The sequence below is a fragment of the Platichthys flesus genome, chromosome 6, assembly GCF_949316205.1.
Source record: "Platichthys flesus chromosome 6, fPlaFle2.1, whole genome shotgun sequence".
Lineage (NCBI taxonomy): Eukaryota > Metazoa > Chordata > Actinopteri > Pleuronectiformes > Pleuronectidae > Platichthys > Platichthys flesus.
Genome location: NC_084950.1, coordinates 9,054,570 through 9,072,145, shown reverse-complemented (window position 1 = coordinate 9,072,145; position 17,576 = coordinate 9,054,570). Strand labels below are relative to the sequence as shown.

At 44.0% G+C, this 17,576-nt stretch overlaps 1 protein-coding gene across 3 annotated transcripts; it reads left to right on the top strand.

Moving 5' to 3' along the window:
- Nucleotides 1-564: 564 nt before the first annotated feature.
- Nucleotides 565-17,255, top strand: man2a2 (mannosidase, alpha, class 2A, member 2). 3 transcript variants are annotated; one of them, XM_062389511.1, is made up of 24 exons: nucleotides 565-633; nucleotides 1,828-2,748; nucleotides 3,056-3,313; nucleotides 4,268-4,412; nucleotides 5,477-5,648; nucleotides 5,873-6,000; nucleotides 6,148-6,321; nucleotides 6,741-6,927; nucleotides 7,729-7,906; nucleotides 8,225-8,427; nucleotides 8,614-8,796; nucleotides 9,013-9,127; nucleotides 9,250-9,320; nucleotides 9,418-9,583; nucleotides 10,579-10,815; nucleotides 11,037-11,159; nucleotides 11,441-11,555; nucleotides 12,037-12,170; nucleotides 12,276-12,417; nucleotides 12,732-12,865; nucleotides 13,108-13,185; nucleotides 13,670-13,864; nucleotides 13,964-14,077; nucleotides 14,490-17,255. In XM_062389511.1, the coding sequence occupies exons 2-24, from the start codon at nucleotides 2,617-2,619 to the stop codon at nucleotides 14,640-14,642; spliced, it is 3,537 nt and encodes a 1,178-aa protein (XP_062245495.1). In that variant the 5' UTR covers nucleotides 565-633; nucleotides 1,828-2,616; the 3' UTR covers nucleotides 14,643-17,255. The 3 variants fall into 3 exon arrangements, with proteins under 3 accessions (XP_062245495.1, XP_062245494.1, XP_062245496.1); XM_062389510.1 differs by having other exon boundaries at nucleotides 570-690; XM_062389512.1 differs by lacking the exon at nucleotides 13,108-13,185 and having other exon boundaries at nucleotides 570-690.
- The last annotated feature ends 321 nt before the right edge of the window (nucleotides 17,256-17,576 follow it).

Genomic DNA, 17,576 nt, shown 5'->3' with positions numbered 1-17,576 from the left:
GGAAAACAACAGACACCTACATATTCCAATTCATTTTCCAGACACAGTTTCCCAGCCATTCATAAAACTATTATCTTTGTTTCAATTTGTGTTATTAGTGTGTTTTTATCTACGTTTGAAGAATCGGTCCCAATTTACTTCATTTGTATTGCATTTTGCTGCAACGTTGTTTACCCCCGCCTATTCACATCCATCCGTGGTGAATAGATAATGAGGGAATTACAGTTTTTGTAAGAACTATCCCTTTAAGGACGAAGCGTCTACTCCTGGTGCATAGCTTGTGTACTTAAAATATATACAAAAAATAAATATATTGATAAAATATGCAATGTGCGTATATAAAAAGAGACGCCACTCATGCCTGGTTGAGATCACACCGTGTGTACGAGATGATAAACTGTGTTTCATCGTACAGAGAAATGACAGGTTGGAGCATTTATTTAAAAAGGCTCTGCGGCCGCGGACCAATCACTGACCGATGCGCAGCTCCTCGCCTCCCATGATGCTTTGCGGCACGCTGCTCATAGCGGTGGCGCTAGCAGCTAGTTCAGTTGATCTGTCAGCCCTGAGCTTAACACACACACACACACACCGCTGGGCACTGCTCTCTTCCGGATTGCTCTCCTCTGATGGGTAACGTCCTGTTTTTCCTCTTTTGCCGCACACGGAGACATTTCGCCGAGACGCAGCGTGAGTGTTCGCCGAGCTTTAGCAGCGAAGTCAGCGGTTACCCGGAGAAATCAGCCACGTCTTAATGTTGACAAGCCAGTTCTTGCAATCGTCTGTTAACGTCGGTCACAGTTCCGCCGAGGCTTTCCACGGACACACAGCGGTGACACATACACACACACACACACACACAGTCACCGGCGCAGCACTCTCCCGATGTTAACCTTCACTCACTAGCACCGCTCTCTCGATTGTAGCTCGTAAACCAGGCGAGCCGATGCGGTTCCTCGGTGCCACATCTGGTTGCTAGCGCTAGCTTGTTCTTAGCAGCATATTCCTGACATCTGTAGTAACTGGGATTAGGGTAAAGTTGTGTACCCTCGCTTAACGTGGCTAATGGGATGATTAGCCAGATGCCTAAACCAGCTGTCTTGTGTGTGAGCTGACTTTGGGTGAAGCCTAATGCGGGTATTTCAGTACTCTTTAAGTTTGCAGCACCGCAGCGGTCGCCTGGCTAGCTGCCCAGCATTAGCTGACTCCAAGTCAAGTTAAACACGGACACTCACCCGTCAGTCATTCACCCCAAGTTGACTGTTTACTTGAGGGATCGGGGGTACTGTCATGGTGGTTTTCACTTGATGCAAACGAGCCTTTACGTGAAAAACTTGACATCAGTTGTGTGTAATTTTGTCACGTGAATTTATGGCTGTGGAGGTGATCTCCTGTAAAGCACCTGAAGCCTGTTAATGCTGGATGGATTCCTAACCATGGCCAGGTGATCTGAGCAAGAATTGTCCTCCTGTTGACATTGAGGCTCTTTTACAGTCAGACAAAGCAAAGGCAAGTGCCAGGTTATTATCCCTAACTCCATGTGGTAATGCTGAGGATCGTCCCAGCCTGACAAGTGAGCCGATTAGAGACTGGGTTGGCTTTGCACACAGGGGAAGAGGGAACACCTTGTTGGTGCTGTGAGGAATGCTCAGACCACTCTGCTAAGCCTGGTGCCTCCTCTTATGTTGACTGCACTGGTCAGATCCGAATAGATATCTCTGGCTTGTCCTCCACAGCTCGAACCTCGCTTCCTGTCAGGCCTGCTATTGAAAGCCAGAATACGTTTGCTCTGCATGCTCCATTAATCTACATTTTCTTTTCTAACAGCTGAAGAAGACCCTCCCATGTGATCTCAACTTGGCACGCTTGATCAAGGACAGACGCCAACTCATGCTGCCACTGTAGATATGCAATTTCTATGCTACTGAGACATTTGTCTCATTTTCCTGGAGCTGCTTCGGGGGCAGAGTTGAAGCTTGATTACCAAAAGCTGCTGCTCTGAGTCAAGTTGGCTCTTTTTTCTCTGCCTGTTCCTTTGCACTGTTCCAGCATAGTGGACAAACTGTATGGCACTGGAGGCCAACTGAGCCAAGGGGGACTCTGGCTGTACTGGAGGATTAGTCTGCTGTGGGAGTGGGGACTGGACCAGGAGAGCAGGCCCACAGAGATGCACATCATGCTGCAGGGACACTAAGCTCCCTGTTTAAGCCCCCTCTGTGTGGCACTTGTTTTTTTTCCTTTTCCTGCAATCGCATCGGTTTTGGATGGTTGAGCACAAGGGCTACTTTGAAGGAACCCACCGGTGGCTGTGGTTTGGCCAAAGCTGATACTTTTTGCCAGCTATTGCTGATTAAGTATCCTTGTCCACTTCTCCCAATGCTTTAGCCCCCTTCGCTTTGGTCTCCAGTATGTTGAGTGGTGTCTGGAGGCATCGCAGGAGTGGAACTGAACCATTAATACCGTTGTAGCTGGTTACTTTCCGTCATATATTTTGCACGGTGAAAGATTGCTGGAACACAATTCCAAGGGCTTTTTTCCCCTCTGGTGGAACAAAACACCCAAGTCAAGGTTATTTTTCAAATTTAACTCCCGGAAACAAGACAGCTCCAGAGGAGGATGAAACTGAGGAAACAGGTGACAGTGTGTGGAGGGGCCATATTCTGTGTGGCTGTATTCTCTCTGTATCTAATGTTGGATCGAGTCCAACATGACCCTGCAAGGCGACAGAATGCAGGGAATTTCCCAAGGGTAAGAATAATTGCTGTTGTTGAGGTTCATATATTGTGATAAATCCTTTTTCTGCAGTTAAAGTCTGTAGCTCTTCTTTTTACATGTTTTGTTGTAACAAACCATGATCTGCATCATATTTTTTTTAAATTTTCACTTATGATTATGGTCACGTGCTATCTTCATAGAATCTTTCATTACTGATGATATCATTTCAAGTCTTTAAACTTAGCTCAGTTCAATGTAACAGAGACATATGTAGGGTTGTATCAGCAGATGTTTTATTATGTTTCACAGCTGCGTGAGTTATTATTTTTGTCTGTTTTAGAGCCAAATCTCAGTTCTCCAGAACCGGATAGAGCAGCTGGAGCAGCTCCTGGAGGAAAACCACCAAATCATCAGCCACATAAAAGACTCTGTAATGGAGCTCACAGACACAGGAGCTGTGTCTCCCAGCGGCCACCTGCCATTCAGAAGTGCCAATGGCTCCTGGGTACTGCCATTTGATGGTCGCCCCACTTTCCTCGCTGTCAAACCCCAGGATTGCCAAATAGCTGGAGACAGCGGTGCTCAAGCCGACGTTCAGGTGCTCTACTAGATTTCCCCTTCAGATGAAATGTTAAATGGCCAAACTGTATATGTTTCCGGATGCACATCTGTAGTTTATCTATGTCCTTCAACTCCAAACTGCAACACATATTCATTTCAACCAATATAATCTACCCAATATGGGACTCACATGATGTGTGCATTGCATCTGCACACACTTGACCATTAAACAGTCTTGACAATCATCACACATGCATTGATCACTGAATCCTCGACCGGCTACTGACATGAAAACAATCCATTCTGGTCACTTTACCTACCTTAAGACAAATTTTTTTCAAGAGTGCAGTGGCACCTTCTACTATCTGAAAACGTCTCTGCAGAAAGATTAATGCATTCGCTCCACACTTGCAGGATCCAGTTTATCAATAATACTCATTCATGTGACACAAACAAGTACACATCCATAAAAACAGACACCACCTCGCACTGATAACATCCCCCTTACCAAAGGTGACGCCACCCCTTCATTATCTGAATCGACAGCTCTCCAGCCCTGTCAGGCCCGCCCATATTAGGAAACATGGCATTTGAAAGAATCAATTATGAGAAAGCATTTATATATTCATTATAGTTCTTCTTTATTTTTATAATTTCTTTCTCTCTTCTCTCCCATACATATACATTCGTAGAAATGAACCTGCATACGAATGTCTCCTAAAACACAAATTCAATTTATTGTAACTCCATGATGTCATAATTATAACTATTTCATCAGGTTTGGTTAGTTGTATACGTACTAAATCCTGCACGTCACCCAGTTTTATTATCTCTCCCTGTGTGCCCTTTGCAATTTCATCATTGCGTCTGTAAAAACACAACTGATGTGTTAGAAAAATAATACATGAAACATGTTTTGTTGGTCAGTTACTTCATGCTTGTTTTTGCGCTCCTATAAGTGAGCAAATTATAATTTTATGTTTCATCATAGATGCTGGATGTTTACTCAATCGTGAAGTTTGATAACCCAGACGGTGGTGTATGGAAGCAGGGTTTCGAAATAACTTATGAGCCTGATGAGTGGGACAAGGAGCCTCTTCAAGTCTTTGTAGTCCCTCACTCCCACAATGATCCAGGTGAGTTGCAAGGGTGTTAGACCCACACACTGAAACCAGATGTTGAAAATGCCTCATGTGGTTGTTTGAATGTCTGTCTGATCAGATGGTTTGTGAAGTAACAGCCTTAAGCGTTTTTTACACAAGAGATTAAAAATAGTGCCTTGTTGGTATAGATGAGACAATCCAGTCTGTGAAGCCAAACCTGTGATGGAGCCTCGTGACAGGGGTGTAGAAATCATTTGTACTCATATTATTAGCATAATGCTGACATGATTGACGGCTTGGCTACAAACTATGGAATTACAAAGATATTGGCATCGGAGAACTTTGGCTATTTATAGGTGGTGTTGGCTCAGATTTGATTTTAGACTGAAATTTTCATTAAATATTTTCACCATCCTGCCACATGCTTTGTAAGTTGACAGTTATTGATATGTTGACAGGCTGTAGAGACCTGCACAGTTCGCCCAACAACAGAGAGAACCCTAACCATAACCCTCACTCTGAGCTAAATTTGATTCAAACTTGGCTACAAAGTTTTTCTTCCGGTATTTTTTGTGCAGCAGGGTCCAGTGTTTATAGATTATGTGAAGGTGTTACACCCAGAATGTTAAAAGTGCTGCAGTAAATCGCCCCGTCCTGCACAAATGAATACGAGCTCTTGATCTTTTTTTACATCACCTTGTGAATGACACCGATTATGATTCTTCGTGACTAGAGTATGATGTGGAAGCTTGATCTCTATAAAACATATTAGCCTTTCACAGGATATTTATAAGCTGTGATGTTCCACACGGTTGCATGCTAAAACTGCAGTGAAGGAGACTTTTGGTCACGTTCTTTGGTACCACTCTGCTAAGTAGTTTTCTGAGGAGAACAGCTCTACCTGAATTAAATATGAGTTTTATTTTTGATCTGTTGCAGTACTTTTTGCACAGTGCTGATCCTCTGTACCTGCCCTGTCTGTTTGCCTTTGTACTAGCCTGTGAGTGGGAGTAGGGGGTTGTTAGACTGTCACAGTAGCGGATAGTGTGTGTGCCGTTTGTTGTGCAGATTGTTTTACTTTATATTTATTTTCTTAGGTTGGATCAAGACTTTTGACAAGTACTTCACAGACCAGACGCAGCACATTTTAAACAACATGGTGGTGAAGTTGGCTGAGGATCCTCGCAGGAAGTTCATCTGGTCTGAGATTTCGTTCTTCTCCAAGTGGTGGGAGACTGCAGACAAACAAAAGCAGGAGGCTGTGCGCAAGTGAGAAACGGCTTAATGAAGCAAAGCACTTTTACCTTATATTTCCCCTCTGAGAATTAATTGAGACGTCCTCGATGGTCATTTAATACTTTGTTTTTACACAATGCCCAGTATCTACTGGCACACTGTGGAAACTCTAAAAATAGCTTATCTGGCTAAAGTGACTCTTTCTGTTAGGGCTGGATTATCCTTACCTTGCTTTCTTAATCCTCTCTCTTCCACAGGCTGATCCAGGAAGGGCAGCTTGAGATTGTGACAGGAGGCTGGGTGATGACGGATGAAGCCAACGTTCACTACTTTGCCATGATAGACCAGCTCATCGAAGGCCATCAGTGGCTTGAGAGAAATCTGGGTATGTGATCCATCAGAATTTGTACTTCGCCATTCAAACACAGGAGACTGACAGTGAAAGAAGAATAATCTTCTGTATGTCCTTGAATGTTTTCATTTGCAAGATTCATTTTTATCTGATTATACATCTTCCTCCTCCTCCTGGCAGGTATAACCCCGCGCAGTGGGTGGGCGGTAGACCCCTTTGGTCACAGTGCTACGATGCCCTATCTTCTGAAGAAGGCCAACCTGACCAGCATGCTGATTCAGCGAGTCCACTACTCCATCAAAAAACACTTTGCCTCCACCCGCAGCCTGGAGTTTATGTGGAGGCAGGCCTGGGGTGAGTGGAGCGGAGCCAGCAATGTCATCTGATTCATGCGCTCAATTTTGTTGGGCTCATAGCAGAATGAGTCATGCTACTTGTTATGGCCCTTGAAAGACGGAGAAATTTTAGAAGGACAACCAGTATGTAATGACTCTAGAGAAGCTATCTTCATTAACATTTCATAATGAACGGGATGCCTGCTGAAGATTTACTGCCCATTTTTTTCTTAATGGAAAATACCTTGAATATATTATCCATAATGATAGCCACTTCTTTTAAAGAATTGATTTTACTGTCAATTAACTTCAGCTGCTTTATTCAGCACATTGCACAAGCTTAAATGAAATCATAAATACCAGCCCTACGCAGCACATGCTTTATCTGTGTATTTAAATGTCTTAATACTGTTTGTTTTTACTTTATTGCTTCGACAGACACTGGATCGGGCACAGACATGTTTTGCCACATGATGCCGTTCTACAGCTACGATGTGCCTCACACCTGCGGCCCAGATCCCAAGATCTGCTGCCAGTTTGATTTCAAGAGGTTACCGGGTGGTCGGATAAACTGCCCCTGGAAGGTGCCACCAAAACCTGTGGTGGAGGCCAACCTAGCAGAGAGGTGAGGAATGTAAGGGGGGGGAACATTAGAAAAATCTCATGTTCCATCTTCTCAGAGGTCATGAACTGTAGCTTTTCTGTGTCATGTATGAAACAGAAAAATTCTTGAAAGAGGTCTTCTGTTCGATGTAGATTGTTCATTATTTATGTAACTCAAGATCCCAATCACATGATATGGAGCAAGGAACTAAGGTGTCATAGATCAAATAATGAATCAGTTAACTTAGAAAAAAATCATGAATAAATATCATTGTCAGCTACAGCCCAAGTGTCAAAGTTGTCAGATGAAATATCAAGACATACAAAAGCATAAAACATGTTTGGGATTGAGAGTCTCCATTGCATAGTTCTCCACAAGTCCAGTTTATTTTTCCAACTAAAAGACACATTCATCTCAATTAGTCCTTTGTTTGTTACATGTTTATGTGAAATGTGTCTCCAGCTGCTCACAGCAGTTTGTTCGCCGCTGTTGGCGCGCTGTCTTTTCTGAACTGCTCCCCGACAAATAAACTAAACTTGAACTCGTGCCAGGGACAACAGCCAGAGAGGGCAGATGAACTGAGGGAGAGAGACACAGACACTGCAGATACTATCACAGTCACATTGAGCTAAAATACTTCCCCCAGTACATATTTCAGTGGCTGATGCTAAAACACCCGAGGGCTAATTTGATGCTCCTCCTTCCAGTGTCAGCTGGATTTCCTTGAAGAATGGCTTTTACAAACAAAGCAGGGCAGTTTGGATGCCAAGAGATAATTCATTTTCTTTTTCTTTTTTTATAAACCCTCTCTTTCTCATTCAGGGCAAATCTGCTCCTGGATCAGTACCGTAAAAAGTCCAAACTCTACCGCAGCAAAGTGCTCCTGGTCCCGCTGGGAGATGACTTCCGCTACGACAAGGCCTTGGAGTGGGATCAGCAGTTCACCAACTACCAGAAGCTGTTTGACTACATGAATTCTCACCCGGAGCTGCACGTACAGGTAAGAGGATAATTTGTCAACTGTCACAAATTGTGCTTTCAAATATTTCTGTGTATTCTCATTGTTCTCATGCATGTCAGCATGTGGTGCTCGGAGTATCTCCGCGAACAAGCTTTCTTGTGATAATGAATCATGCAGTGGTATTTTAAGTTGCTGACAGTAGAAAAGAAGCTGTCACGACTCAGAGTTAGAAGATCCGATGCAGGAGGGAAGGTGCATGAATAATAATGAGAGCTGTTTATTTCTTCTGTTCAGCTGTGTTTCAGTAAAGTCTTTGTGTTTTTTTGCCTTTTTCCCCAACATGTCATCTGTCACCAGGCTCAGTTTGGGACGCTCTCAGAATATTTTAATGCTGTATACAAAGCACAGGGAGTGGCCCAGGGATCCAGACCTCCAGACTTCCCGGTGCTAAGTGGAGATTTCTTTGCCTATGCAGACCGTGAAGATCATTACTGGACCGGCTATTTCACCTCTCGTCCCTTTTACAAGAGCCTGGACCGGGTGATTGAGTCGCACCTCAGGTAGGACAGATTAATGGCACATTGCTAATGATTGACACAAATCATTTGCAGTGCTCTTGTACTGTTGCATTTTATGTGGGCTCGAGAAAAGGACGCTATAATGTCCACACAACTTTTTATAATGGAAGCCACCACGTCTTTCTTTAAAGATCGTCTCCGTGCTAACTGTTTGTCATTGTCCTTCAGGGGGGCCGAGATCCTTTACAGTCTGGCAGTTGCGAATGCTCGACATGTGGGCATGGAGGGACGCTACCCAGTTTCAGACTATGCCCTGCTGGTTGACGCCAGGCAGTCTGTTGCTCTCTTCCAGCATCACGATGCCATCACTGGCACCGCGAAAGAAAATGTTGTCGTTGACTACGGCACCAAGTAAGGATCTGGCTTTTAAAGTTAAATTACAGTATGGATTGGAGGCATTGAATTGTTTTAGAGTTTAATTTATATGAAAGACTGCATCAACTTTTTAATCATCTGCCTCTGTGGCCATTTAAAACTTTCCTGCTCAATACTTTGAAGGAAAGGTATTGAAAAGCCATCTGCTGTGACGGCTGCAGTAAGCCATTGATTCCTCCTTCTCCTCCCTAGATTACTGCGGTCGCTCATTGGTCTGAAGAGGGTAATCACTAATGCTGCTCATTTCCTGGTCATGAAGAACAAAGAGTTTTATCGCTTTTACCAGACCGAGCCCTTCCTGGAGACGGTAAGAGGAAACATGATCCGATTCGTCCTCTGTGGTATAATGCCGTTTTAAAAAACGGCTCCTTTGTCCCTTCTATTGAGATTATAGTCCGTTCCCTGAGTTATATATTTTTTGTTCTGTAGGATGATCGGCGTGCTACTCAAGACTCTCTTCCTCAGCGCACTTTAATCGAGCTGGACCCAGCAGGGCCGAGGTATCATCTACATCCCAATGCATCTCTCATCTCGTCCACCTCCTCCTCTTTCCCACCATCCTGAGCTCATGATTTATTTTTGCCTTTTCTCTGGCAGGTACATGGTTCTGTTCAACCCTGTGGAGCATGAGAGGCTGTGTGTGGTGACTGTGTTGGTCAACACGGTCAGGGTGCGGGTGCTAACGGAGGATGGCCAGACGCTCCCCGTGCAGCTGAGTGCTCAGTGGAGCTCTGCCAGTCAAATGAGTGCAGAGGTATTTGAGGTAAGACACACAATTGATGGCACTGCTGGAGTTTGAGTCTAATATGACCATGCCATTATAGTTAATGTATTTTAATTGTTTAAAAAGAGCACATCAAACAAACCAACATGCAGGAAGTTCCCCTCACCAAACATTTTGTACAAAGTCTTTATTGTTATGTGCTTAAAACAACATTGAGTAATGTTTACTGAGCAACAGCGCCCCCTGCAGCCACACATGGTGATCAGTTTTGTTGGGCTCTGGCTGCAAACAATGAAGTGGTTTTCATGTAGAGAAAAAACAAAGTCTATCGATGTCTTGACCACAGCTCTGACTGCAGAGTGAATACACCAACCTCTGTTCAGAATTCTTAATGTTTGAAGCTTCCTTTCTAAATATTGGAGATAAACACAGTTTTAGTTTTTTCTTGTCATCTAAGTGTTTTAAACTAATCGACAGTTAAACATTTCTCTGACGGTATTAGCTGCAACTATGAGTCAGCTACTCACTCCTGCCTGCTCACCAAAATTTATAATGGTCAATTCTAGCTCTTAAAGGGGCAAAACAGTGATCTATACATCAGTCTATTAACAGGGCTTCCCGTGAAATGTAACCAATTATACTTAACCATGAGGAATTGGTAGTTAAAACCTCTCTCTAAAATTATCCTGCCTCAAAGACCTGTGAACTCCTGCACCTGAGGTAAATAAAGAACCTGATCACTATTTGAGGAAATGTGGTAATAAAGAAACCGGCAGGACTTCCAGCTCTTCACGGAAACTAATGAATTTGAATGAGAAGACGGAGAAGACAGTCTCATCTCATCATATTTTAATTACAACACACTGTCGCTAATGTTTAATTGCTTTAAACTTTTAGTGAATGCCTCGTGGTCAACACTCCCCGAACTGATTAACAAGGAGAACGAAGCCACAGCTATAAAACTCCAGCTGAAAATTTCGCCGCTGGGATCTTTTTAAACTCATCCTGTCGTTCTTCCATCCCTTTTTGTGCAGGCATCGTTCATGGTTCGCCTGCCGCCTCTGGGTCTGGCTGTTTTCCATCTTTACGACTCTCCGGACTCGCCCATGACTCTCCGCTCCGACACGCTGCTCAGGCTGTCTGGAGGGGGGGTCAGTGCTCGGGGCACGGACTCGCTTCCTGTCCGCTCTCAGCAGGCTGACCCTCAAACCTTCTACATCAGCAGTCAGGCTCTCACACTTGGCTTCTCTGGCACCACGGGTCTGCTGGAGGTTTGTGTGTCCTGTTTTCTGTTGACCTTTCATCGGAGTTAAGGACTTGCTCTCCTGTGTTAACTTCCATTTGGTAGAAGAGAAAAAAACAACGGGAGTTTGTTTGATCAGAGTGAAAACGTCATCTCTTGTTGCTCCTCAAATAATTTCATCTCTTTTGTAATTCTGTCTTTTTTTCACTCTGCGCTCTCTCTTCCTCTGTGTGGCTTTTTCATCTGCAGAGCATCAAGCATAAAGATGATCCCCAGGGAGTGAAGGTTCAGATGCAGTTCATGGTTTACGGCACTCGCCCCTCCAAAGACAAAAGTGGAGCGTACCTCTTTCTACCTGACGGAAAAGCCAAGGTATTCTCTCAGATGTTTAGTTCTCACAAGTCTTTGATAAAAAGCCTCCCTTGTGGATTGTCATTTTATCAAGCTGGGCGAGCTCAGGGCTGAGAGGCGGTGCTGCCTCATCACCTTGATTTTTGAGACAACACAATATGCAGGAGTGCAGGGGATTTGTTCCTCTGCTCGTATCTTATTAGTCATTCTGCTGGGGGGGCTCCTTCTACTCAATGGTTGCTTGAATCAAATTGTATTACTCATTCAGCTTGCGATTCCTCTTTCTGTCGTCCTGCTTTCAGCCCTACCACCAGAAGGAATCACCTGTGGTGCGCGTTGTGGAGGGGCCCCTCTTCTCCGAGGTGGTGGCACACTACCAGCACTTCCAGCAGACCGTTCGCATCCACAATGTGCCAGGTAATAAACGAACAGAACTGCAGTTTGGAATCACTTCAAATGGCTTTTTTCCCCCCAAAGCTTTTTAATGTTCAGTTAAGGCACCAGATGGTACAATTCAACAATATGTTTAACTAAATGAGCGTTTATTATTCAATTAGGGACTTTTCCCCTGTCATCTGACAGTGTTGCTGCTTTTTTCTTTTCTTTGCATTTGTCCAATATTTGAACATCTGCTCATCTTTAAATTTACTTTACAGCAGAATTTCAGAAAAACTACTTGGATATACATGAAACTTAGGGCTAGGATGCATTATGGGTCAGGAAGGAACACATTCAATTTCCCAGATAAATTGCAAATATTGCAGGACAAAGTTTACCATAGGTTAACTCCACCAGCAGCCAAAGAATTGATAGGAAACATTGCTCTAACTTTTGTCAAAGGCATTTACTCTCAGAGTGTCCATTTGAGTTCTGAATACTTAGTGTTTTATGTTTTCAGGGGTGGATGGTTTGTCTGTAGACTTCACCACTACGGTGGACATCAGAGATCAGACCAATAAGGAGCTCGCCATGCGCCTGGTTACCGACATCCAGAGTGGAGAGGTCTTCTACACAGACCTCAACGGCTTCCAGGTGGGTCCCACTCTGCTCAGTATAGAAGTGTTACTTGCATTTCTTTTATTATTCACTCCCAATATAAGTACGTATCCTTGATTTGCGTTTGATCACCGCTTGTAGATGCAACCTCGTCGCCACCATCTGAAGCTTCCCTTGCAGGCCAACTTTTATCCCATGCCTAGCCAGGCGTACATCCAGGACAGCCACCACCGCCTCACACTGCACACGGCTCAGTCTCTGGGCGTCAGCAGCTTGGAGAGCGGTGCGTATCTTGTTGCATTTTATTTGATGTTATGTCATTTCTCGATTTTATTACATTTTTTTTTTTATGAAAGATGTTTCGGAAATTCACCCTGGTTGTCTTTATGGTCTTCTGCCTTTTTTATGGAATAGTATTGAGGCAATTATCTTTCCCTCGAGAGGTTTTCAGAAAGCAAAGCAATTCCCATCCACACGTTTGTGTACTGAACTAATCCTTTTATCATTATGCCTGAATGATAGGGGCGTCAAGTTCAATACTTTTTCTATAATGCTTTTGTGTAAAAGTTGTCTCCCCTCCTCCCTCTCCTCCCTCAGGCCAGCTTGAAGTGATAATGGACCGGCGCTTGATGCAGGATGATAATCGTGGACTCGGCCAGGGCCTGAAGGACAACAAGAAGACCGTCAACCACTTCCGACTGCTGCTGGAGAGGAGATCAATGGGCAACCAGGTCAGTGAGATCGACAGCAGAGGCGCTTGTTGAAGCTGGGCAAGAGTCCAACTCTGCGGTCCTGAATTATTCTCTTTTGTCAAGGTTGTGTAACAAAAGAGTTTTGTCCTTCATTCTTTGTTTATGAACTCCTGTTTTTGTATCTTTTCATTCCAGTACTCATTACCACCCCATCTGTCTTATCCTCACCACTCTCTAATTTTGTTTTCACTTTTCTTCTTTTTCCACTTCATTTCCTCCAGTATGAAGGTTTCTTTGCCAGATTCTCATCCTTGCTTAGTTCTTTCCTCTCCAAATTTTTGATTGATGGATTTCAAGAGGTAACAATGCCGTGGCAACAGTGGGGATGCTTGGTAGCCTGTGTCATAGTGTGCACCGTAGATCCAGCTCCTATATTTTACCTCCCTCCTTCTTATAGCCGTAGAAAAAGTGCTCCGTCTTGTACGACAAGTGCCATTGACGGAATCAAATGATATAATTTATCAAGTTAATGAATACACATCGGCAGAGAACGGGAGTCACTGGCTGCAGGTTTATAACGCAGTTGATAAAACTGCTGATGGGATGAAAGTTCCTGTGACTCGCCACAAACATCAAGCATCGGGTTGGCAATACTCTTAATTTAAAATATGACAACATAGAGCCCGAGCTGGAACAGACCCCATAGAGATTGATTAGTGCTGCTGTTTGTGGACTAGAATTAGGAACACACCTCCTATTCCTCATGGTGAACAGGCTGTAAAGCTTCTAGAGTCATTGATGTCTTTACCACCTTGGGTTTGACCCATGACTTTCCCTCTCCAGATGATTGACAGTGCAACAACCAGCTTCCCGTCTATACTCAGTCACATAACCAACGCCATCCTGAACCACGAGGTGCTGGCGCTGCCTGTCCTGCCCAAAAGACGCGGCATCCCTCCTCTGCAGACCTTCACCCCTCTCAAGTCCCTCCTGCCCTGCGACTTCCACCTGTTGAACCTGCGCAGCATCCAGAGCCAGGTGAGGGGCAGACCAACCAGTATACAAAGAGTGAACAATCGATGCATCCCATCAACCATTGTGAATGACCGGTTTCCACTTACTTTTGTGTGTGAACAGGAGGACCCCCACTCTCCGTCTCCATACGCGGCCTTGATTCTTCACCGTCTGGCGCTGGACTGTGGCCTTGAGGCTCAGAATCTGGGCTTTAACTGCACCACCACTCAAGGACAGGTCGGAGTACTAACACACTCACACACACACATACACACACTCTAAAATAATAAACAAGCAATATGTTTGATTGTACACAAATTTAAGTAAATGTCCCTTTTCCTAACTAAACATTTCACGAGTTAATTAAATATGATTTACTGACTCAAACTGTATTAATTTGTTCAACATTAAAGAGCAGCTCTAATGTTAATGCACCAATAATAATGATGGATGTAATAGCTTAATAGTGATTTTAATAATGGAATACTCACAGGTGCTGTTTTAGGATAACGTGTATTTTTTTTGTTGATGCTTTAAGGAGGTTTTGTTGCCAAAACTTTAGTATACGCAGTATTTCTAAACAGTTTTATTTCGATGTCTATTCTCAAGCTCTCTTGGTTTTCCTTCCCTTCTCTCTCTCCCTGTGCAGCTGAGTGTATCGGGACTGTTCAAGAACCTGGACCTGCAGCTGCTCCAGCCCATGTCCCTGACCCTGATGCACTCCGGCACGCCTCTGGCCAACGACTCCGTCATCAGCCTCGACCCCATGGAGATCTCCGCCTTCAAGCTCAAACTGCGCTAAGAGCCGTCCACACCAAACGAGGCAATACAAAGGAAAAAAACAAACCCAGCAGACTCCTTGGACCAAGAACCAGTCCCACGCTGGGGCGGCAGACTGGGTCTGGGGTCTCTCCGTTTTGTCAAGAACAACGAACACTACAGCTCGGAGAGGGAGGGTCCACTGTAACAGGACTGACTGCACAGCAGGGGGCAGGCGACCGCTTGTTACTGTGGACATCTCTGAGAGCAGCTAACACCCTGGTGAACTTGCAGCTGCTCTGATACGAGCAGGACTGAGTCAGTCGTCGGATACGAGCTGGTATCTGTTCATCTCCATCATCGAACATGAAATCTCATTTAGTTCTGCTTTGTAAGAACCTTTTCTACCTTCGCTCCATCCTGGACTGAACTACTGAATGTAAATATCCCAAATGATTAGTTGGGGGGTGGGTGGGTGGGGGGGGTGTGAGACTTGTGCCACATCAGAGCAAAATTTACAGAGCTTTATTTGTTGTATGCAAGTTTAATTTGTTTATTTTATGTACGGCAGTGAAGTCACACATCACAGCAGTTTGTTCTTTTTGTACTTATAGATATACTGTTGACTGCAGTAGTTTTTTTTTTTTTTTTTTTAATTTTACCCGACAGACTCGAATGCAGCAAAGAGAATGTGTGGTCTCTCCATCTCAGCGGCCAGGAGACCCGAGCTACGGCTCTTAAAGCTGCCGGAGTCCCAGGTCGGGCCCCACACGACGACAATGTGACCATGAATCATATCAGACGACTGTTTACCTTCTGTCCTCTGGTTGTTTCCTTGTAGATAGTTCAACAACCTTGCCCCCCCCTCCCTCTTCTTTTCCTGTCCTATACCTCATATATACCACAATTCAGATAAATCTGTGTGCGTGTGCAGAGAATGATGATGTGAATACTTGAGTTTCTCTTAATTTTGTATGGGGGTTGTGTCAACACCATAAGGGACCACTCATAGTTTTGTTTGGCATCATGGATCATTGTGTTTGTCTGTGTCGAGCGGTTTGTCAGATCATTGTAGAAGAAAATAAACTTCCTGTTTAGTCAAAGTAAAGGAGAAGTTCACCCAACTTGCAATAGAAAGTCTTGTTTTCCTGTACAGACACTTTTGAGTGTTAGGAAATTCATTTCTCTGGAGCCTGAGGGGAGTTTTTTAACAGAGTAAAGCAAATTGTTATTTGAGAAGCGGAAACAGCAGAAGATTTGACTGTTTTTTGCTTATTAGCAGATGTCAATTGATGAACTTAATTTCTTTTGATCACAGCAACACTATTATAATCTTTTCAAATCCCCAAATAATGGCGACGAAAGGAATAAAAATGTTGTTGCTCAGTGCAGTTTGAAATGTCAACAAACGTTACACAACCTAGTCTGCAGAAAAGTACTAATTCTGTGTCTGTTCATCTTTAGTGTTTCTGCTGAAGCGTTGACCAAATCAAGTGTTCTCCAAGCAAACCGTATATAAGCTAGAAAAAAATACTTTTGTTAGCTGTGGACATACACTAATGGACCACAATGCATTGCATATAGATAATTATGAGAAGTTTCTCACAGCTGAACAATATGTGACAAGTCTTTAGGGGCAAACCTGGAATTTTTGGGAAAAAGTTGATTTCAAATGTGAATTTGTCAACATGTCTCTTCAGTAAAAGGGTGAGTGTGTGTAGCTCTAACACTTCCTGCTTCTTTCATTGTGCACATGATTGTTTTATTAGAGTCACTACACAGAGGTGTATAGAACAGCTGCTATGTTTGAGACTCTGCGTCAGTCAGACGGGGACGAAGCTGTTGAATTCTTAACAAATGTGTTTTTTTTTTTTCAATGTTCAAGTGTGAGAGATGGATTTCTCTGCATGGCTACATTCCACTAGAATTCAGCTCGGTGTAATTTGGGTGAACTGACCTTTTGGAAATGTGTTCGATTAAATGCCACACAGGAGGAAGAGGTTTTCTTTGAATCAGCTGCATTTCTTTTTTTTTTACCTTCAGCTCCACTGTGCTTATTCTTCTGAGACTGTTGCAGCTCAGGCAACTTTGACAAGGCTCAGAGAATAGTCCGGACCCTTCTCTGAGCCTTGTGTAAGTGTGTGTGTGAGCTGTGAAGGATTTCATCATCATCATCTTTGTTCGAACGCTGAGGCCGGATGTTTCTCACAGACAAACCTGTGTCACCCTTTGTACTGAACCACTAATCTTCCCCCTGTTGCCGTAACCGCTCATCTTCATTTTCCACAGGAGCTCTGCTGCTCCTCCTCTTCCTTCGGTCCCGATATCTGTTCTGCCACATAGTTTCCCCCCCCCCGGCTTAAGTTGACATGTCAGTCAGAAAACACTTCGCTGCATCATGATTTGCACTTTCCCCTGTCGTCCATGACCTCGTCCCATCTCTCCCCTGCCGCCTCAGTAGGCGTCTGACTCTCTGTATAAATGTCTTTTGCTTTTTGTCTTTTTATTTGATATCTGTTGTAGGGCTGTCATTTTTTTATTTTGTTTGTTCATAGGTAATATATGAAGGTGAGGTCTCTGTTTTACTGATGATGGAATAAAGCTGCAGTAGAACTACAGAGGAGACGGGGCGTGAATAAAAAAAATCCAAATACAAGGTTTTTGTCTTTGTCTGAAATTTATTGGATTTTCTTATTTTTCTCCAGCCACTCTTTGTTAAAGGGTCGGACTGATTCTGCATCAATAGGGGGCAACATTGAGTCAGTAGCTCCAGCTTCTGCCAGGCTGTTCTGAGATGTCACCCTTTTGGCCAAGGCTTCAGTGGTGTCCTACTCGGAGAAGCTGCTGTTAACGTGGCTGAGCACGTTTAAATGGTCTGTGAGGAGAAGGTGACGGAGTCTGAGCAGGAGGACGAGTGTTTCCTTGTTCACGCTCTGTAAACCGAGGGAGAAGAGAGCGTGATGGCAGGAAGCTGGAG